The following is a 22,927-nucleotide window of genomic DNA, read 5'->3' as shown; positions in this document are numbered from 1 at the left end:
CCAGACTCACAAATTCACTCATCAGTCCCAGGGGTCCGTCTGGAACCGTTATGCAGACGTTCTTGTAACGGGCGTAGATCCGACGCACTATCTCCTGCAGCGGCCTCGGCGAGATCTCTCTTATATTGCCAAAGCCTACCATGTCTATCACGTAGCGAAAAGCAGTGATGACGAGCTCGTTGCGGGGACTTTCGCTGTTGAAACATTCCCTCTCCACTTCTTCCCAAGAAGCGTGGGTGCGGGAACAATTTTGTAACGAGTGGTAGCTGAACATCTTCACGTAGTGATGACACGAGCGCGGTGCGCGCTGCCTTTATACAGATAAACGCGCGCGCAAGAAAAGAGAGTGAAACCGAAACTCAGAAGCCACCCGCCGCCGCTAGGAGCGCGCGCGCTGCGGAGAGCCGAAACCAAAAACACCCGCGGGCGGGCGGGCGGCGCAGAGGGCGCTAGGAGCGCGCGCGGTTGGGTGGAGCAGAGGGCGCTAGGAGCGCGCGCGCATCCATAGCTGCCGCGGCACGTCGCCTCAGTCAGTTTCTCTCTGGCTGTCGCGGAAACCCGACGTGCGCTCCCCGCGCTCGCTCAGTTTCTGGCTGGCTGTCGCGGCCAGCAGACGTATGCTTGGGTGCTCCGCGCTTGCTCAGTTTCTGCCTGGCTGATGAGCAGTCGCCGCGGGGGAAAAGGTGAGTGATTCGACGCGCTCCTTTTCTCGCATGTTTGCCGTGTTTAGCGGTGACCAACGAGTGATTTGACCGCGCTCGTGTTAGGCCTTTTCTCGCATGTTTAGACTTGTTTTGCGGTGAGCAAGCCTTTTGTTCGTGTTGACGCATGTTTAGCGATGTGTGCCCAGTGGTTCCTGCCTTGTGTTAGCTGCCCTAGTAGCACAAAACGTTTTGTAAACGTCGAGGAAAGGTCTAGCCACAACCACATTTTCATCTAGGAGACGTCTTCAATCTGATCTACATAACGTCTTCTATCCCCGGATAAGTTGACGCTTTCCCGAGTCTTGAAGACGTGTTTGTGGCCGTCTTGAAGACGTTCAAAAAATGTTTAGAACACTAATTTGAATGTGAGAAAATTCAACCCTGTCGATATCCACCGGATACAGTTTTCCGGAGATCTGCCTTTTTTTCCATTTTTCAACCTCAGTCACCGTCACCACACGTTCCATTTTCTGTTTCTCCAAGCATAACTGCAAGCAGCACTGCCACGTGGCATTTTGGCCAAAATCGAAGACGCGCGGTTCACCAAGGTGGACCGCGTTAGCAGAGGTCCTCCCACTGTAAGAACAGCAGGCTCCCTCCACGGCGTTACACGCGTAGGGGAACCAGAGCGTAGAGGTGGTCTATTCCCTTGCAAAGGGAAAACAGATACTATACATTGCTCGTCTTAGAAACTCCCGTAAACTCTATAGCCGTGCTCGCCTCTGAGTCAAAATGGAGGGTGAGGTGTCTAAGTTTATTTCAATTACGCACACAAACAACACTGAAGTGGGAAATTTCTGGGAGTATTAACTCACCGTCAACTCAACGCCTGTGTTTCCTACTGCTTTTGGTTTGAGACAGTCAGTAGGTCCACCGAAAGTAAACTTATTCAGTGCACACAAATCGTCCTCGTCTAAGATACGTCTTGAACACAGTTGGCGAAGACGTATTATAAACGGAAACTCGGTACTTCTTGCAAACGTGAACGGAAGACCTTTACGGGAGGTCTTCCTTTAGGATATCTCTTCAACAGAGATGCCGAAGACGTATTATAAACGTTAAATCGGCGCATCTTATAAACATACTATAAATTACGGCTTCTAGACGTCGCGTTGACGTCCTGATCGTCTTCTACCCTAATTTGTCCAAATAAAGACGTTTCCGCGACGTTTTGTGCTACTAGGGTGCATAGTGTTGTAACGCTGTGGTTAGGCCTAAGCGATCGCCCCCGTAAGCCTTTTTCCCCGATGTGTACTGTTTTCTCCGTGCTGTTTTAGCAGTAGCGGTTAGACCTTTTCTCTCGCATGCCTAAACTTGTTCAGCAGTGTTGCCATTTTTTACCCGTCGCTTGTATCTTGTTCTGTTTTTCTCAGAGCTATGATGGTGGCGCCATCTGGTGTGATGCCTTGCAACTAAGTGGCCACCTGTCGTCGATCTCTTCAACTACCTGACGTCAACAAGCGCTGGTCACCCCGGAGCCGTTTCTTCCTCACGGCATCGTTGATTTTCGAATAAATTGTTTCTCTCCACCTTATTTCTATCTTTTTATTTTATTTTCTACCTATTTTTTATTTTTTATCAGCTCAAGTAGCCGGCAACTCACACAGTGGTCTGGACACGTCTTAGATGCTCCCCAATTAGTGTAATGACTCCCTGGAGGGTTCTGATTACTGGGGGGTCCCAATTAGCTCTAATTGCTAATTAATGACGTCCAGATGACTGTGTGACTTGCCGGCTTCTTGAGCTGATAATATACTACTGACACTACGTGATACTGAAAGTACCGAAGTTGTGTGTACTGCATTACAAACAACTTCAGTGAGATGTGTGTTGTATTTGTTCTATAGTGTATTAAAAGAATTGTGACTCAAAAATGTGCTCTGTTGAATTACTATTACCTCGCTTGAACCAAGAGATTGAAACACAGTGCAATTTGTGCTGCTGCTCAGGTGAAATAAAAAATATTTCCTGTATCATAATGCATGGCATGTACAGTGTACAGCGGTGGTCATATAGAACGTCCGATGGATATCCATATATGCTTCGGATGTATGTCCATTAGAGGGGACCCAGCAAACCACCAATGTCCCACAAATGTCCCACAAATGTCCAGAAGATGTATCGCCATGGATATTTGGATACCGACGTGTTTTGTGTGGATACAAGTTACATCCAGTGGATATCCACAGAAGTAGCACTTTCACCCTTTTGTTTGGTCTCCTGGTGGTCTATTTAACGAATTTCACGGATATTTGGATATGTGCTGGATATATTAGCACCCTAGCATTTTAGTGTATATTCACTTATTATGAAATATATTGAGACGCATTATATATCACTCTGTATTATTGCTGAGGTTGCGGCATGCGGCTGGACAAGATCTGTTGCAAAATCTATTACAGTGCAGCAGCACTGCGTTGCCAGCATATAAATGGCGTACCCCGCCAGGCCGCCCACTTGGACATTGGGACAGCGAAGGAGAACTCTTGGAATCCCACAGTAGCCTCTATTAGGGAGCTGTTTAGTTGTGTAGTTGCCTCGAGAGCCTTGGAGTCTCCTTATCTCGTATACTGTACTCCATCAAGTCCTTATGCGCTCCCTTCCTGATGACATCGCTGTTTTGTACCGACAGCGCATGAAAAGGACGCTTAGAGGCGGCTCGAAAGGTCCCACAGCCGACCACACCGCAGGGCAAGCTTCCTTCAAACTTCCGTCTGCACTAGCTCTCGCTACTGGGACATTGGGCTCGAACCAGTACGCCTGTCCATTGTGTGGCCAACTGGGTCACATGGTACAGGAATGCCACACTGCTCTGTCAGCAGAAAAGAAACGGACACGACTGTCGTCCAAGCGCTGCTCTTTCAATGTGGAAAGCAGGGTGACCTGGCGCTCAAATGCTGTACCGCAGCGTCACTGATATGCAGACCGTGTGAAGGACGTCATTTGTCTTCACTGTGCGACATACGGAAGCGAAGCGACGACGACGGTTCCACTCATCAGACTACGTCCGAACAGGAAAGTTCTGATGTCGCTACTTCTGCACGTAGCAGCTCCTGTTCTCCGATCCTGCTGCAAACGGCCACCGTCTGGGTATCTGGAGAAGGTGGCTGTGTCCTCGTGCGCATACTCTTGGACACTGGCAGCCAGCGAACGTACGTTAGAGCCGACTTGTCTCAGAAGCTAGGACTACAGTGCATCGAAGAAAAAGACTTCTCCGTGTTCACTTTCGGCAACTCTAATCGATCGCGACAATGCCGAAGGGTGAAGATCTTGCTTTGCAGTCGCTTCGCTGCTGACGACGTGTCGTTAGAGGCCTCGGAAGTCCCAGAGGTCTGTACAGTCGCCACCTCTTCGATGGACGCTGATCTACTCTCACAGCTTAAAGGAAGGCACCTGATGGTAGCGGATGAACCAGACGCAGCGACTACTCAAGACGCCACCATTAGCATATTCATGGCTCGGATTTCACGATCGATCACGCCTCACCGACTTCCTGTGTGCCGTGGAGACCACCTTTGGTTGGATTGTACAAGGGATGCTTTCCGATGCACCAGGTTTCGATGCCACGCCCGGCCTTCCCAAGGCCAGCTGCTCGGCTGCCATTTTTCTCGCCTGTTCAGGGGACCACAGCAGGACGAACGCAAGCAGACATCGACCCTTCAGAAATGTGGAAGCTTGAGTCTATCGGCATCAACGATTCGGCTGAGGTACATGGCGGTCAGGAGCATGCCGCATTGGATTATTTCCGCAGTACGGTATACAAAGAGGCTGGGCGCTACGTAGTGCCACTAAAGATCAAGGAGGCGAACTTTACGTCTGCAACAAATCGCAGCGTTGCTAAGACAAGGTTGCGGCGCCAGCATCGACGCTTCGAGGGTGAACCAGAATTGCTGCGAGAATATGACAGAGCCATTAGACAGTAAGGGTCACGCTAAGCCTGTGCCACCGCCAGACGCAAAGGTGGACCAACTTTACTACTTGCCTCATCATGCGGTTATCCGCCGTAAAGCAGTAACCACGAATCTCCTCGTCGTCTCTGATGCATCTTCGCATGAGCCCGGAAAACCTCACTCAATGACGTGCTGGACAAGGGTGTTAAACTTGGTGCGGAACTCATGCATGTCCTTCTGCAGTTCAGATGCAACAAAGTTTCTTTGACAGCTGATATACGAAAGACGTTTCTGTAGATTTGCATTCGGCCCAGGAGAGCGAAGTCCTTTGCTTTCTCTGGATTGATAAACTGCCCATGTATGAGTGCCCTCAACCACAGATCGTAGAATGGCGCATGACAAGAGTACCATTTGGTGCATCGTCCAGCCGATTTCTACTGTCAGCAATGCTTCATCATCACTTTAAAATTTGGAAGGCAGAGAACCATGGCGCGCATCTCGCCTTCAGAGGTCCTTCTATGTAAATGACGTCACAATTGGGCTGCGACAGAATCGGACCGTTACCGCACCGTTAACGCCGGCTTGACAGATGCTAGTATGAAGCTAAGGAAGTGGTGCTACAGTTCTGCCATGCTTAATTAGCAGTTTTGTGGCAGACGGAGTGTCCATATCGACAATGTGAGCGAGCCGACGGGTACGCACAATGTGATTGGACTGCAGTGGGGCCGTTCCGGCGATGACATTGTCATGACCACTCACAACAATGTCTTCGTATGTTGCTTCACAACCCATGACTAAGCAAATGGTACTCCAAGCATTTGCGAGGATCTTCGACCCACTCGGCTATCTTACTCCGTTTTCAAGACTTGTGGCGTCAGGCTTGCGCTTAGGACGAAACTCTACGTCAGGATCTGGAAATGTTGTGGAAGCACTGGACAGCTGAGCTCACCGAACTTTCAACTGCGCACGTACCACGTCGTGCACTACGAGATCAAGCACTTGAGTCATCAGACACCGAGCTTAATCTGTTTTGTGATGCAAGCCCGCGGGCATATGGAGTAGCTGTGTATCTTCGTTATCCCATCGATCAACACGTTTTCGCTTCCCAGCTGCTCATAAGCAAATGTCGTGTATCACCGCTCAAGCCGATCCCGACAAAAAAATCCAACAAGGCTCCATCAGAAATTCTAATGGTCCATTGGAATATTTTGATGGACCACCAAAACAGCTTGTCGACCCATTAACAACACCTAGTGGTCCGATAGGACAGTTAGCGGTCCGACAAATGCTGTCTCTCAGCCCACCAGGTGGACCGAATGGTCCCACAAAGAGGCCTGATGGTACTACAGGGCCCCTGGCGGCCCAAAAAAAGGGTATCCAACTGCCGATCAGGTGAGGTTAGTGGCCCCACAAGAGAACCCAATGGTCCGTCAACGAGGCTTTGCGGTCCAACAGGTGATGCCTCATAGTAGGTCAGCAGCCCCTTATGGGACCTCAGAGATATGGCATAGCATGTAATCGCTAAAACGCTCCATGCAAGACTGCGTAAAGGACAGAACTGCAAAAATAAGACTAAAACTGCGTCTTAGTCTTGGGGGTCTTTTAGTGTTAGTATCAAAAGTTCTAGCTGTTCTAAGGAATGAGCAACGCTGTAGCCAACGTTCTTACAGTACTCAATATGGCAGCTCGCATTGTCCTGACAGGTCGATAGACCTCCGGCCGTCAAGCTACTAATATTTTATGCCCTCTGGCTCATAGCGACATGGAATATCCTAATATTGCTTCAAGAGTCAGTTAAATATGGTGCGTGATATGTGACCCCCATAAAACTTCCCTAAAACTGATCAGCACTCAGAGACTCAAGCTGCGAACGCCTATAAAAGGCACGTGCCATGCGCCAGTACCATAGGCATCCATAAAATGACGGGGAGCTTCATAGGTGGACGTGCCTTTCCGTATATCCGCTGGATGTCGCGTGTCGACAGTTTCAAAAATTCCTGACGGACTTCTCTGATGGAGTGGAGTGTTGCGAGAGAGAAAAAGCCGCGATTGCACTGCGAAAGTTCAATTCTCGATGGATATACAGAATGTCTCAACCAAGAGCAGTAAGAAACACAGACGTTGTGTTAGTCCCATGTTAATACCCCAAGCCATTCCTCACTTCAGTGTTGCTTATGTGAGTAACTGAAATAAATGTAGACACCTCACCACTTCTATTTAACCACAGCAGCAAACTGGCCAAATCACGGAAGACGGATGGAGTAACTTCGCCAGTAATCCTGGCGCCTGCCGTGGTAGTATTCCAATGAAAACTACTGAGGAATGCTCGCATGTTCTCTCTGGTGGGTAGTCCTCTAGAACTACCCTAATCCCAGAATAAGAGGCTTAGCACACCCCTCCTGTGCCACCATCATCTCTCCCTCCCTCTTTCACCCTCCCCTCTTCTCCCTCCCCTGGGTGCACCGAGCCGCCATTTCAGTGCAGGCTGACCGCACCTTCGCCCTACATGACCCCCCCCCCCCAATTCAGGGAAGAGAAGCTATAAGTATAGTATTTGCACTATCAGCATCCACTTCCTTCCTTTGATGGTAATGCATCAAAGGAGATGGACACTGCCATTCTAAGTTCTGAAGAGCATTTTTTCTGTTTTTTACTTTTTCTGTTTACTGCTTGAAACGCTGCCTGCATTGTATATTTTGAAATCTTTTGGAGCCAAAAACAAAAGAAAGAACTGAAGCAAGAGAGATTAAATTGTGTCATGACAGAAGTGGGAAAGTCATTTTTCACTATTTTTTCTACTTTTGTGGAGCTCCCATGAAGCCGTTAGTCCTATTGGAGATGTCCGAAATTACGGCCTAATGGTTCCATTACAATTGTCTCTGATGGATTTTTTTGATCGGGATTTCACCACCGAGGCTAAAACTGCTAGCCTGCTTACTCGCTGCTCGCCTGTGGATCTACGTTCGACAAATCCCCGAGTTCGAACACTACATGGCCTGCTTCTGGACTGACTCAGCCATTGCTTTACATTGGATTTCTGGGGACGCGAACCGCTCACAGTAAATTAAAAATATTCCACGAACGTCCCACAAATGTCGCACACGTCACATATGTCCACGATGTCTACCCGACGTTACCTGTACGTCCACAATGTGACGTCGAAAATTGTCTCACTTTCTCCCAGGGACATATCTGCTAGATGTAAAAAGAAAAGACGAAGCGCGCGGTATTTTGCGGAGACATCTAGGTCACGTGATCTCAGTCGAATGACGTAAGCAAACGGGGAAATTTCTGGATTTACTAGTTTATTTATCAAGTAATCACATTATAGATGGTAGTTTGAATTAAAAACACGATATTTGCCAGGAAGGAGTGTCAGGAACGTTAGTGGGTACACGCTGACGTCGTTTGCAGACGCATGGGTTAACTGCAAAGACGTTGTCCCCGTTGCAAACGTGATACGCCACACTACACTTAATCAACGTACTGCAACAAGTTGTATTCCTGTATATGCTCTCTCTGGTATCTCTTCAAATCTGCATACGCGGTGGAGGGAGGCAAAGGGGAGCCGGTCCCTTGTAATTTGGAGAAGGGCCCCTTGATAACGCGGTCCGCCCCCGGGTGGGTCGTGTCTCTGAACGCGCGGCCGGTAAAGCGGTCGTTGGGGTAACACCCTGCGGTGTTCCCGCGAAGATTTTTTCTTAAAATCCACGAACGCAGTGGAGGGGCCAAAAAGGGAGCCTGCTTCTCGTATGGTGAGAGCACATTTCTTAACGCGGTCTGCATTGGCGGACCGTGTCTTGGAGTACGGCCGATAGGTCGCTGGGCACCCCTCCCGCAGCACTTACGCTGGTCACGCAGTGTTGCCGCTAAATATATTGCAAGGTAAATATATTTACCTTGTATATTGTACAAGGTATATGCAGCGATGCTCCCATAAGGCCCTGCATCTTCAAATCTACGCCATCTTTTCACGGTCAGCGCCATCCATCCGCTGTGCGGACAGCTACAATTGTGACGTCACTCATGACATCCGGTGACGTCACAGTCGATTAACTTGTGACGTCGGTTCACGTGTTCACGCACTTCCGTTTACTTCCCTTGCCCCCTTACCCCACACGCGCTTCATTTTCCTTTACTGCCATCGCGACATCGAACAGTTGTTCGAACGCCGATGGATCGCCTGTGTGACCATGGAAGTAGCCCACTGAAGAGAGCAATGAAATACAAGGCAGAGAACACTTCATGTAAGAGTGCACTGGTAACAAGTTTAATGACAAATTACCCATAGTAACATATGCCAACTCGTGCGAACGTTGCGAGGTTTGTGTATGGTAGCCTGACGTTTACAGGATCCGCAATCTGCATACACAATGCTATGCACAGTACAAGACATTGTGCGGTGCACTTATGATCTCATAAGGGTCCTGCTCAAGTTTGGATTAAAAGAAAGCTTTCAAAGAGGCTAGTCCATTCCACCATCACACGTCACTGCAACGCAAGGTCTACAATCTGTGGGAGTGCACTATGCAATATATGCCACTGGTATGACATGGTACCACAGGCAAGAACTCAATATACAGTCTTATCACCTGTAACTTTCACATGCAGATCACAAGTGAACGTAGGACACAACAAGGCGGCACTCGAAAGGGCATGGAGGGTTACTTCATCTGGCACATCTGTAATAATGCTGTGTGGATTGCTTCACCTTTTTAAAGGGACTCTGACCAGAAGTTGTGGGAGATCTTTCGTACTTGCAGTGGATAAAGCACCCAACAGAGATCTCCATGCGAAAAATCACGCATTAAGACCCCACGGTTTCTCTAAACTCTTGTAATTTTAAACATTCGACTTCATCCGAGTGCAGCACGCCTAGCGTCAAATCGAGAAAACATACGTTTATATAGAATATCCACCCCGGCCCACCATCAAAATGACGTCAACATGAGGGCCACTGGCAACACCCACGATTGGCTCAAACGCGTCACGTGGTCACACAGTACCCTGTCAATTCCCTTTATGAAATGGCATTTATATGTTAATATGTTTTTGTTACAGAGTCTCAAAAAGAAAAATATACCCTGCATTTAACACATGCAGTAGGTTCTACGATTGCCTTTTCAATCTGCGTTCTGTTGTCTTGCGTTCCATATGGTTCCGGGGTGGTGCACGATTCCCCCGAATTCTATTCTCCCGTATCGATTCCCCGGCACGGTACGCCCGGCTCATTTCGCCCGCCCCCATTTCGCTCGTCGCGTCTCCCCCGTCCAAGAATATGACCCAGAAAAAGGATAACAAGACAAAAAGGGTTTGGATGTTGAATAACAGTTTTATTTTTCACCTGAACACTTTTGTTCATCATATATGTTTGTGTGTTTTTTATGTTTATAATGCCTATATGCCGCAAAAATGTTGAGCTTTGTCCTGGAACTGTTCGAGGTTGATCTCACCGCGGCTCAGACGTTCCTCCAGCTATCGTATTTCTTCATCTTTCAGGTCCCACTTTTTCATCCTCTTCCGTGTTCTCCCACCACTGGAGAGCTGAAGTAGGGTTACCCTGCCTGGTGCTTCGTCTTTTTTGATCATGTCGATGAACGCGTAGATATTTGGGTGGGCCTTCCCCAGCATGTGGTTAATCTTCCTGTAAAAGGAAAGTGTGATTCAGTTTTTTGTACAAACCGTTTGATGTGAATAACTGCGCTAGAGCAAGACAAATTTCGTTGCCATTCATAGCTCACCGGTGCCAGGCCTCCTTTAGATTGTTGGTTCGAGCACTGCGGTTGTTGTAATGGTTCCACTGTTTTATATCGAAGGAGCCCATCATCCACACGTCTTCGAAATATAGGATGAAGGCCGGAATCCCTGGCACCAATGGGGCTGTGGCCTTCAGTTCGTTCCAGGCGACACGAACAAATGACACCGGAACAAATGCCAAGCTAACAGACTTCCTGACGAAAGCCTTCACTGACGGGTCGTCGCTGTACGCAGTGCTCAGTCCAAGTACCTGGACCTTTCTCCATATCGCTTGGCCGAAACGGAAATGGCAGCCCCTGTGGGTCGCTCGAGGAAACGTATACAAGAGTGCCTGAATCAGCGCCACTTCAAAGTCCGTCCTAACGACTGTCACTCTGTGTCGGAGCTCGTGGTCGCTAAGACACTCAAGGAAGCGCATGAATGCGGCGACATACACTTCCCGTGACTTGCCGGGCAGGAGGAAATAGGCGGTATTAACACTACATCCGTTTTTGACAGAGCTAACTGTGAGCACTTGAAAGAATATTGAAGGGCACGAAAAGAACGTGCCATCAACAAAAACTTCGTCGGCCTCGCAGAACACCGTGAGACCTCCTTGCGTGGCGAAACACAAGATACGACCTGCACTCATCGTTAGGTCAAACAAAAGGAAGTCCTGTCCGTTCAACGTTTGAGTGTATGGGGCAGTTAGCTGCAAATCAGCTGCAACCTGCGGCAGATTCGGTTGCTGTCGGCGTTTCTCCGGTATATGGTACTTCTCAGGCTCTCGAATGTCGGAATATGGGCAAGAACTTCGTCCTCCACCTGCATAAAATATTTAAGTGGCGGTTAGGGTATGCAAACGTGTTACAATCGCGATAACAAATAAAAAATGCGGTAACGTTTGCTACAGGCAAGCTGTAGACACGCGTCGCTGTTTGAACAAGACCTTAATAGGAAGTACGACCACAAAAAGTTTTAGTACAAAGACAACATTTAAAACGTAACTCACATCCCCACCCGCCATGCTGAGGATCTGGTCGTTATATATCTCCGGAGCAGGAACGTGTGGCTCTAGGTGTGCACGCTCTTTCACAGCATTCGTAAAGCGAACGTTCTGGACATCCACCGCGTCTGGCGCATGGCAATGGGCCCCTGCGATGTCAAGATGTTAATGAGTAACAAATAGCGAAAATGAACCATAAATAATGGGAACCGGCGATTAATGAGCTCGGAGCCCGAGACATAAATACGTCAGCATCAAATTCGATATCTTCCTCTGATGTCTCTGTCTCTACATCTGTATCTTTATGGGCATAGTATTAAAATATCCTTGTACCCGTCCTATACCCTCCGTTGCAAAAGAAATGGACCTTTTTCACGTGGACGCGCGGCGCATGCGCGAGCTGCGGCGCGCGGCCGCCATAATTTTTGGTGGCTCTCGGCGCTCGGAGAAGTGCGGGCGGGCGCCAGTGCCTTGCGTGTTCTTTTCGGAAAATGCCTCAACGATGCGCTGCCGTTGGTTGCACAAACTCCAGTAGGAAGTCCGAGAAGAAGAGATTCTTCAGGTTTCCTGCAGGTTCCCTTCATGCAGCGAAGAGAGCGAAATGGGTGCTGGCGATGTGCCGTGTTAATGAAGACGGCTCTCCGTGGGAACCGACTGCCAACTCACGAGTGTGTAGCGATCACTTTCTGACAGGTAAGATGGCTCCTTTTAATTTTTTACTTGCATTTTGTCCGAAGCTTCCATATCGAATATATATATAATCATGTTACCGTGAAACTTCTCGGAAAACAACGGCACTCGACAGCATCCTTAGTCATGAGCATGAATAGCATCGGTTTTGTATTTCCTTTGACTACAATCGCGGCCCAATATATGGGCCCTCGACTTTTGAATGCACGTCGATAATAGTTTACACATCAACTGCTGACGTCAGATTCTTATATTCCAGGAAAGCCGTCTCGTTTCATTGACCATCCCGATTACGTGCCGTCAGTTTTCAAGCACAAGAAATCCAAGAGCGTGGGTGCGCTTGCACGCTTCGAGAGGCTGAAAAACAGACAAGGTACGCAAAGGCTGGACATATTTCTGGAGATAAAATCTCGTTATCTTTACACAGTCATTCTGCTCACATTCCTCCAAAGAACCTGAGCATTTATCCGTCTAAGACCGTCAGACCCCTTCTAATGCATATGACGCACGTTTTAGAGAGTGTTGATCATGGAATGTGCCTCACACTGTGATTCTCTTTTACAGGCGTTGCACAGAGCCAGTGTGCTTCCACGAGCGATACTCCACAGAGGGGTACAACTGTCATGCAGAGTTCACCGGCTGCAGCCATGGATGCAGCAGAAGTCGGAACAGATAGAGAAGAAGCCGAAGGTGGAGACACATTTGTGGATTGTGTGCCAGGACATGATATCAGCGAGCAGTACACGTCGCTGGATAAAGGCTGCCAGACTGACGATCATCTGAGGAAGCGCATTCAACAGCTTGAGGACCGCTTGAAAGCAGAAAAGCACAGAAATTCTCAACTTGTGGCGCAGCTGTCTACGGCCGAGGGTAATGCTGAGCATTGGAAGGCATGCTTTTATGAACTGCAGTCAACCAGTCTCTGCCTTGATAACATGCAAACTACCGAAGATATGCTGTATTATACTGGCCTGCCCTCACAAGTCATCTTCAGGCACATTCTGGACTTTGTGGTAAAGCGAAATCCACACCTTGCCAAGGGTGAAGACAGAGGAACACAGAGTGTTGAAGAGCAAATGTTTATGGTGTTGGTCCGCCTCCGTACTGGCATGCAGACGAAGGAAGTGTCGCGGAACTTTTCAGTCTCTATGGCTACCTTCAGTCGCACCTTCTCACGGTGGATCCTCGCAATGCAGAAAGAGCTGGTTGCACTCACTAGTTTTCCATCTCTTGTGGAAGTCCAGCAGCATATTCCTCCACATTTCAAGCGGTATCCAAATACTCGCATCATACTTGACACCACAGAGATCCGGATACAAAAACCTTCAGGTCATCATGCCCAGAGGGAAACCTTTTCTAATTACAAGTATGCAAACACAATGAAGTGCCTGGTAGGAGCAACGCCGGACTGTTATGTGAGCTTTGTCTCAGCACTCTATGGTGGAGGAACCAGCGATCGGGCCATCGTGCAGCAGTCAGCACTGCTTGATCTTTAGAACCAGGTGATGGTGTTATGGTCGACAAAGGATTCAAAGTGTATGATCTTTTGCCCCCAGGTGTTGATCTGTATATGCCTCCGTTTCGTATCCCTGGTGAGGCACAGATGAGCGCTAAGGACGTCGAGAGAACACGACATGTAGCGGGTGCTAGAGTCCACACAGAAAGAGTGATAAGGAGAATTAAGGAATATCACATTCTCGACAGACCTTTTCCAATCAACATGCTTGACCTGGCGGATGCGGTCTTCGCAACATGCGCTCTCTTGTCGAACTTCAGAACGCCACTGTTAAATAATGGCCGTGATGAAATGCAGACAGACAAAAGTTAATGCCAGCACTTGTGGTTGGCAACAGGTTCTTCCACATCCCTCCTGTTGCCGTTGTCTTTATTGCGAGATAATAAGAAATATATACATTATGTACAAATGCACAACGTGTTGTTCTTAGCTGCCTAGTTTTAGTCGTCTTATCTTCAACCTCATGGGTTCGTTCTGCTTGTCAATCACGTAGAAGCCATTCTTGTATCGCTGAAAGGGCACGTACCCCACCCCTGTTGTGTACAGAAACCCCAATCGTCTAATCCGCCGCGTTAAGAGCTCCGGTATGACCGCTGCCTTGTAGAAATATACCAGGCCCTGATGGATCTCTGTCCACATTTCTTTATCAAAATTAATTCTTTCCACCGAGATCGAATGCTGTAGCTCTGGATGATTTGTCCAGATTACAAAGTCACACCATGGTGCATTTGTCACGCCTAGCTGACCTTGCACTTGGTAATAATATGGGTGAGAGCGTTTTAAACACACATTCCCACCAACCAGCTCGGCACAAAACGTCTTGTCACTGCACGCATCCTTTACTCGTAGTCCAGCTTTCGAAGCAGGGCACTTTACTTCGAGCAGTCCCACTTCATTTCCATCCTTCACGATTCGATCTGGGGAAGCGGCAATGAATGGGTGCACTCTATGGACATGTAGCCCAGTCTTTTTCGCAGCTATATCTTTCTCGTACAGTCTCATTATTTCAAGGTACTGGTGAACAGCAGAATCTTCATTCTGGATGCCATAGAGCCTTGGGTCACCTGGCTTGAGCACTTCTGGCTTTCTCCCATACAAAATGGTCTTTACGTAGCCATCCGGCTTCAAGCAATGCAGGAGGCTCCTAAAATTTGAGGCCGTGAGACGTCCAATCCTTTCAGTGGTTCATTCTGGATTTTGGCTTTGCCCAAGAGTATTCTTGCATATTTCATTCCTTGCGGCATCTGTTAATGGCACCAGCCGTTCGAAATACTCCTTGACTAGTGAACAGCATTTTTCAGAATGAAAGTCTTCCACATCCGAAATTGCAGTAATGTTCCGTGCAGGTAGAGGCTTGCTTCTGCTGTATCGATTCCAAACAAGGTGTGAGGCATCATCAGCAACATTCTTTGAAAACTCTTCGATGTCCGAAGATCGTGGTGCCGGGGGGCAGGTGGAAGTTGCCGCTTTGACTTTGCCGGCAGTGTCTTGTTTACAACGTGCTTTTTGAAGGTGATGTCTGCCAGAGGACGCGTTGGTAGCTGGTTTTGACCTGAGGATAAGAATAACATGTGTTAAAAGGGGTGAACAATATCCAGCTGGGAAGCAAAGGTCAAGACTCTGTATATATGCAAAATAAAATTGTTTCGTGCAATGGACACACTTGCTCAATGTGTCAGTCATCTGTCTTTCTATATGTATGCACATACACATATCCCCTGCCTCAGTCGCACCACACAGCTCACAATCTCAAACTTATTCCGAAAGTACTGTACAGGGATGGGCATAAATATATTTTTTTAGTATTTAAATATAAATACAAAATACTTTATTGAAAGGGGTAAATACTTTTCAATATGTGTATTTAAGTACAAAATATAAATACAGTACTGTACAGGAAACACGGAAACTACAAAATTAAACTGAGGCAGTAATGCTGATATGCAGTAAAATGAACTTGCCTTGCGCTGGTGCAATCCATCTGCAGGGTGTATCTGTGCATGAAGGCGTCTGGACACTGCGTACGGCAAAAAGCAATGCTGCAACATGTTGGCATCTCTGACTCAGCCTGTAAAAGGGTGTTAAAAATGATTATAGGGGAAATTTTTTTTTCTCAGAGATGCTTTAACTGCTGCTTATGCTTTTGCAATACTGAGAGAACAGTTAGCTCGCTCCCCTTCTTCAGGGAGGCGTGCTCTGGCTGATAGATCGGCTTGCAAAACTTAAAGTATTCAAAGTTTGCACCCACCCAGCAACACAGTCGCAATGTGCCTGGATTACAGTTGATGGCTCGTTCCCTCGGAGTGCCACGATTTGCTTGTAGTGTCCAGATTTCATGGAGCATAAGCATATGCTCCTGATCACTTCCACCTCCGTCCCGCCCGATGTAAATCGGCATTCTATACGGCGTATATACTTCTCTTCTTTAAATACCCAACCTTTGTTGAGTTGCCGGTTCGACGCAACAAAGTGCGTGTCGATGGTAAGTTCAGAAACTGCGGGCACAGAGGATAAATCACTTGTCCACACACCTGCCTCAAAAAGTTCCTTCAACTCTGCCTGCGAAAATATTCCTTGCATCCCGTGAAGAACCGACGGGACCACAACATAAATGACAGCAACAGGAATATGTCCCGACTTCGCAAACGTTTGAGTCCGATTGTCACTTGTCACTTGTCACCAGCGCTCGTAGGGACTAGAGAGGGGGTAGGGACGCCGCGCGAGCCACCAATCGCGTTTCCGGCTCCCGCCGCTAGAGAGGCTCTTCCGCTCTGAAAAAGGTCCATTGAAAAACACTTACCAGCGCTTTTCACGATGTTGTTTGCCTCCGTCAGCATACTGGATTTGCAGCCGTTAGTGCCGTACTTGCAGCATCGCCATGCAATCGTCCCGTTCTTGTTGCGGCGTTGGAGGTTGTATCTATAACCATCACGTATGGCAACATCTTTTCCCCTCTTGCTCTTAAGAACCTCCATGGCGAAATTAAGGCACGATTGCCAGGACGCCTTTTTAAGTCCAATGTTTGACACACAGCTTCATGTCATTGGTCGTTCCCTTAAGGATTCTCAGAAAATGGTGCTCACAGAATTCTGAAGTATGCCGGCAAAAGCGACAAAGCATGCTTGCCGTACGTGACCTGACCTTACTGATACCGATGACACAAGCACTAATCCGGTGCACTGCAGACCAGCCAGAGGGGAATAACCGCGGGGGAATGGGTACGGGGGAATCGGCACAGGTGGAAATGACGCATGGGAGGAAAGGCGCGGGGGAAATGGGACGGGGGAAATAGAGCGGGTGAATCGTGCTACACCCTGGTTCCGTATCCGGTCAGCTGTAATGGCTGCCATATGACGAGCTTGCGAACTTGTGTGATTCCCGGCTCATCCTGCCTTTTTCGGGTCATTGGGCTGGTGTTGGAGTTGTTCGCCATATTCTGAACGTTTCACCTATCATAGCGGCGTACTGTTCTTGATCTGCTTCGAAGGAACGAACCGCAACGGCAGTCAGCGAAATTCTGTCTGCTGCATATCAAAGGAGCATCGGGACCTGATGATGTACTGCAAATGCTGAAGTTGAATTCTTTGAACCTTCATCTAAAGAAACCAAGTGTGCTCTCGTGTAGTTCTGACGGAAAAGCAGTTTCAACAAGGTTAGCACATTTATTTTTCAGTTCCAAGTCTACGCACTCAAAACCATGCAAGTGTATCCGATCATTCTCGTAGCTGTTCTGTAACACGTATGCTTTCTTACGTATCCCACAGAACCCTCCGCTTCATGAGCCCAGTTATACTTTGTGACCCTTCTGATGGCTCCTTACTAGCCTATGCCGCTCCGATGCATTGAGATGACGAAAGGTCGTGGGGGCTGCACCTCTGCATTCGAAAGATGAACCAGTCATTCCACACTGTGCTTACTGGCTTTGTATTGAGTCTGACAAATCCGACAGACCTGGACTGCCTTTTTCAAAAGTTTGAAATGTAAGTATGTGTTATATTGGTTTCACATATCTTCACCACATATTGAGTAAATAAACAAAATACAGAAGCCGACACTGAAGATTTTTGTTTAAGTTTAATTTGTACAAGCTTTCGCGTGGAGGTCCACGCTTCCTCAGGTACAAAGTGAAGTGGTGACACACATAAGTATATATAGTATAGACATATACACGACTAAACACACTGCTGTACAAAGAAAGGGAAGAGGAAAGGAGGTATGGTGCCACATGTCTGTGTACAATGAATGGCTGGGCAGACGGATAAGTGACCTCTAACCGTTTAAGAACAGTAAAAGGTGTTGTTGTGAACAAAAAGGCTCGCCAACCCAGTTTCGCGGAAGGGGGGTCAGGAGTGTGGGAAACGAGTGGTCCAGAATGGACAAAAGGGAAGGTTACGGATTATCTAACGGAGTACCAGACGATGACTGAAAGTGGGGATTCAAGAATTGTGCACAAATAAATGTAGATATATAACTATTAAATTTACATAAGCGGATATAACGAGCCAGGACTAAGATTCAGACCATTTGGTGTGAGGCACTTGAATTGCGAAATTAAGTAGGACTCTCTATTCTTACGTTTAATGTCGGTGCGGAACCCAGATTCTAGCAATATAATTTTCAAATCAGTTTCAAAATCGTCATTAGGTTGATTGAAGTGAATGGCGACAGGAGTTTGGCGGGCATTTAGGATATCAAAATTGTGGCCATAAAATCTTTTTCTCATTGTGTTGGAGGTTTCACCGATGTATTGTGAATTGCACTTGCAGCAGAATATCAAGTAACAAATATTGAGTGAATTACAGTGGAGTGAATGACGAATTTTCAAACAGAAGTCACCCAAAGTGCTACGGGCAATGGTTGACGGCGCGATAAATTTACAGGTCTGGCACCGTGTACTACCACAGGGATAACAACCCGGCGAGCGCTTCATCATGCATAACACCGTCTTTAATCTTTCTGATGTGACCCTCGACCAGGCTGAACTTGGTGTTCCCTCAAACGGTCCCAGTTTTGTACCTACGGAGCGTAATATTGATGAATTTGAAATTCTGCACGATCTGCACAACTTAGGTAGGAGAATGCACTTGAAAACCTTCTTTCACGATAAACCTAGCTCAGATGCTGCGCCCTTCCGAAACCCCTCTTGCTGGACGCCGGACTCCTCTAGAACTAGCCCCCTTATTGATAATTACATCAAGGCCGTTCACAAGGATATCAAGACAAATTATTCGAAATCTATTGTCACACCAGGTAATTTTTATCTTTCGATCAAAGTTCATAAACCCAATAACCCTGGGAGACCCATTATTTCAGGAATAAACACACCGACAGAGAAATTATCCTTAGTTGCTGACCACTGCATCAAACATATCCCACCCCTTCTCCCATCCTTTGTCAAAGACACAAACGATTTCCTTTCCAAAATTAACGCTGTCCATGTCCATTTCAGTAACCATGCTGACATTTTGTTGGCAACAATGGATGTCGTGTCGCTATACACTAACATTCCCAATGACAAAGGTCTCTCTGCTGTTGAACACTTCCTTAATTCTCACCCTTCCGATATTCTTCCCATGCCCGCTATCATCCCCCTTTTAGAACTAGTTCTTAGCTGTAATAACTTCGTATTCAACGATCAACACTTCGTCCAAATTCATGGCGCTGTCATGGCTCTCGGGTCTCACCTAATTATGCCAATTTATTCATGGGTCGTTTTGAAAACTCAGCCCTCAATTCTTTCCCCCTTAAGCCACTTATATATCTCAGGTTCATCGACGACATTTTTGTCTTCTGGTCTGGTGATGAGGCATCTCTGCAGTCATTTTTTGATCACTTCAATTCTCTCCATAGCAAAATTAAATTTACCTGTAAATACTCAAGGTCATCCATCAACTTCCTTGATGTGACAGTGTCATGTAAATCTGGTAGGCTGACCACTGAACTATACAAGAAACCAACGGACAAGCGCCAATATCTCCACTATGAAAGCTATCATCCCAATCACCAGAAAAGGAGTATTCCATATGGTCAGTTCTTGCGCCTGAAACGAATCTGCTCAGATCAGACTGATTTTGTAAAACATGCTCAGCAAATGGTATCTGATTTCGAAAAAAGAAATTACCCATTTGAACTCATCCATGACTCGTTTGCCAAATCATATAGCCTATCCAGGGAGTCCTTATTCACCCCGACACGCAAAGAGGACTTAAGTAATGTAGTTTTATCCACCACATATACCACTTGTCAATACCAATTCCATTCTTAGACGCCACCTCAATATATTACATGCTGACGAGCAATTAAAGGAAATTTTTCCCACTCCCCCATTAGTAGCATTCGGTAGATCGAAAAATTTGCGCGACATCCTCACGTCATCATGCATGATGAAGCGCTCGCCGGGTTGTTATCCCTGTGGTAGTACACGGTGTCAGACCTGTAAATTTATCGCGCCGTCCACCATTGCCCGTAGCACTTTGGGTGACTTCTGTTTGAAAATTCGTCATTCACTCCACTGTAATTCACCCAATATTTGTTACTTGATATTCGGCTGCAAGTGCAATTCACAATACATCGGTGAAACCTCCAACACAATGAGAAAAAGATGTTATGGCCACAAATTTGATATCCTAAATGCCCGCCAAACTTCTGTCGCCATTCACTTCAATCAACCTAATCACGATTTTGAAACTGATTTGAAAATTATATTGCTAGAATCTGGGTTCCGCACCGACATTAAACGTAAGAATAGAGAGTCCTACTTAATTTCGCAATTCAAGTGTCTCACACCAAATGGTCTGAATCTTAGTCCTGGCTCGTTATATCCGCTTATGTAAATTTAATAGTTATATATCTATATTTATTTGTGCACAATTCTTGAATCCCCACTTTCAGTCATCGTCTGGTACTCCGTTAGATAATCCGTAACCTTCCCTTTTGTCCATTCTGGGCCACTCGTTTCCCATACTCCTGACCCCCCCCCCCCCTTCCGCGAAACGGGAACCGGTCCACTCGTCACAATCCCACTCGTCACCGGAAGACTCGTCACAGGATAATTGGTCACAGCGGCCCTCTGGTACGAGGTCCTTTTGTCACCCGAACACTTTTCAAGGGGGGCGGTTCGTCACCGGAACACTGGTTGCAAGGTTGACCCCGTTCCAAAGGGAATGCGTTTCACCGTGATTTACCAAAGGGATTAGTCCAGTGCCCGACCCGGATTCCGAAGACCGCTGACCGTACAAATTTCACGTCTTTGCTAAGTTCACGGAGAGCATGGAAGTGACGAAAACTCAGCGTGGGGCTCCGTTGCTACTCTACCAGGGATTTTCCTACACAGTTAGTAGAAAGTGCAGTTCTGGAATTTATTGGGTATGTCGAGATCGTGCTATCTGCAAGGGAAAGATAACGACTGACGAGTCCATTAGCGTTGTAGTGCGACTAACTGGTACTCACACTCATGCTGGAGATCCAACTGAAATCAATGTGCTCAAAGTCCGTCAGATCATGAAGAGAAAAGCAGGTAGGATATTGTTTCTTTTTGTATGCTGGGGAGGTGGCAGTGTGGCTGTTTTTTTATGCATTCTTGCATTGCAGAGAATGGAAGCGATCCACCTCATCGTATCCTACTTGATGCCGCCGCAACCGTCAGTGAGCATACGGCTTCCCGGATGCCTTCGCCATTCGTACCATTCGAAAGCAGAGACAAGCGCACCAAAATCAATACGTTCTCCCAAAGCTGCGACATATAAAAATGTTAATGAGCGTATTTCCATGGTTCTAGAGGGGCACTCCAGCGGATCTCCCCTTTGCACTCTTCAGAATATTGCAAGAAATATCCGGTTTTGAGTCCCATGTTGTATAGGCCCGTGCAAGCTCAATAAAACCGCATTTGTTGTTTGTTCTCTTTAAACCGTGTCGTGGCATCTAGTTGTATTTATTTCAGTTATAGCGTCATGTTTTGATCATAGCTGACAACACGGTGTACTGAATCATTCATAGGAATAATGAAAAGTAAATTTGTAGTTCTACAGTCAAAATCCACGCCGTGACACGAGTGTTCATTGTGACGATTATTCGGGCATGACGGCAGTTCCTCGTACGAGATGCCCTGTGACGAGTTGGCCTCCTTGACGAGTTCACCTATGACCAGATGGCCTTTCATTGTACACAGACATGTGGCACCATAGTGACCATACCTCCTTTCCTCTTCCCTTTCTTTGGACAGCAGTGCGTTTAGTCGTGTATATGTCTACACTGTATATACTTATGTGTGTCACCACTTCACTTTGTACCTGAGGAAGCGTGGACCTCCACGCGAAAGCTTGTACAAATTAAACTTAAACAAAAATCTTCCGTGTCGGCTTCTGTATTTTGTTTATGTGATCTACAGGACTTGACTCCCCTCTTCGTATACGCTTCTGTTACTTACCATGTCTCGTCCTGCGACACTGGAGATTTCATCACGCATTGCCATAGTCGGCAACTCTCTTATCAAATTGGTGCCACAGTTTTTGAGTTCAACCAACATCTACATCAAGTCGGTGAGTGGCGGAAGAATTTTGAATTTCCTGAAAGTGGTGGATGATCTCCCTGGTGACTTTTCGGCGATTATATTGCAAATTTGCTCTATCGACGTGGCCACAGAACCTATCGCTACGACCATTGAGAGAATTGATTGCCTATTGTCGCACATCCGATCTTCACGACCGCAAACGCTGGTTGTATTCTCCAGTGTTCCACCTAGATTACCATCCTTCTACACAACCCGTGACCAGAGACAGTTCCTACGGAATGTGAACCGCAACATCAGTCTCCTCAACCACCATTTCTGGTACTTATCCTTGCTAAACTCCGGAGTGGGAAGCATCCAGCACTTACGGATGGACCAGTCACCTTGGAATTTCCTGGCTCTGGATGGCCACCACTTGAACCTTCGGGGCGCGAGGTGTTTGGCTTCCCACTACCGTAACTGCATCCTCACGCACATCTTGCAAGACCTCCCACCCCCAGCTGTGACGTCTTCCTCCTTTGAGCTGCGTCTGGAAGATTTCCCCCCCCCCTTCCCCGTCGATCAGAGACCATCCACTTCTACAACCGACGCTACGACTGCGCGCTATGCCGACGTTCTTGCTCCACTTGACCCGTGCAACGACCAACCAGCCCCTTCTGCTTCCCATCCTGCGTTGGTTCCTACAACCCTTGTGCCCAAGATCTCTTCTCCACAAGCTCCAGCTTCACCCATCAACAGTCCCCCGGCCTCTTCTCCAGCCGCTGACAACGTAATCAGCTTCTCTCCTGCGGAGTGTGTTAACCATAGTGCCGGAGTCCACCTGCGATCCCCACTTCACCCCGATGCTACTCCAGGGGTGTCTGACTGTGTGAACGTGGG

General features: G+C 47.4%; 2 protein-coding genes across 2 annotated transcripts; one reads left to right on the top strand and one right to left on the bottom strand.

Annotated features, from left to right (window-relative positions):
• Window positions 1-10,069: 10,069 nt before the first annotated feature.
• Window positions 10,070-10,982, bottom strand: LOC135372269 (uncharacterized). The gene is made up of 2 exons (XM_064605922.1): window positions 10,336-10,982; window positions 10,070-10,238 (listed from the first exon to the last, which is right to left on the bottom strand). Exons 1-2 carry the CDS (start codon window positions 10,980-10,982, stop codon window positions 10,070-10,072), a joined length of 816 nt encoding a protein of 271 aa, XP_064461992.1.
• Window positions 10,983-11,798: 816 nt separating this feature from the next.
• On the top strand, window positions 11,799-13,665 carry LOC135372273 (uncharacterized). The gene is made up of 3 exons (XM_064605924.1): window positions 11,799-12,029; window positions 12,286-12,399; window positions 12,591-13,665. The coding sequence occupies exons 1-3, from the start codon at window positions 11,828-11,830 to the stop codon at window positions 13,520-13,522; spliced, it is 1,248 nt and encodes a 415-aa protein (XP_064461994.1). The 5' UTR covers window positions 11,799-11,827; the 3' UTR covers window positions 13,523-13,665.
• Window positions 13,666-22,927: the final 9,262 nt, after the last annotated feature.

The sequence above is a fragment of the Ornithodoros turicata genome, unplaced genomic scaffold (genome assembly GCF_037126465.1).
Source record: "Ornithodoros turicata isolate Travis unplaced genomic scaffold, ASM3712646v1 Chromosome135, whole genome shotgun sequence".
Classification (NCBI taxonomy): Eukaryota; Metazoa; Arthropoda; class Arachnida; order Ixodida; family Argasidae; genus Ornithodoros; species Ornithodoros turicata.
This window is presented reverse-complemented; position numbering and strand designations above follow the sequence as displayed.

Excerpts from the sequence above, each read along its gene's own strand:
- LOC135372273 (XM_064605924.1), top strand. The coding sequence starts at position 11,828 with ATGCCTCAACGATGCGCTGCCGTTGGTTGCACAAACTCCAGTAGGAAG. Across the intron at positions 12,030-12,285 it reads TAGCGATCACTTTCTGACAG|GAAAGCCGTCTCGTTTCATT; the intron begins GTAAGATGGCTC and ends CTTATATTCCAG. Across the intron at positions 12,400-12,590 it reads GAGGCTGAAAAACAGACAAG|GCGTTGCACAGAGCCAGTGT; the intron begins GTACGCAAAGGC and ends TCTCTTTTACAG.
- LOC135372269 (XM_064605922.1), bottom strand. The coding sequence starts at position 10,982 with ATGAGTGCAGGTCGTATCTTGTGTTTCGCCACGCAAGGAGGTCTCACG. Across the intron at positions 10,239-10,335 it reads CTAAAGGAGGCCTGGCACCG|GAAGATTAACCACATGCTGG; the intron begins GTGAGCTATGAA and ends TTCCTTTTACAG.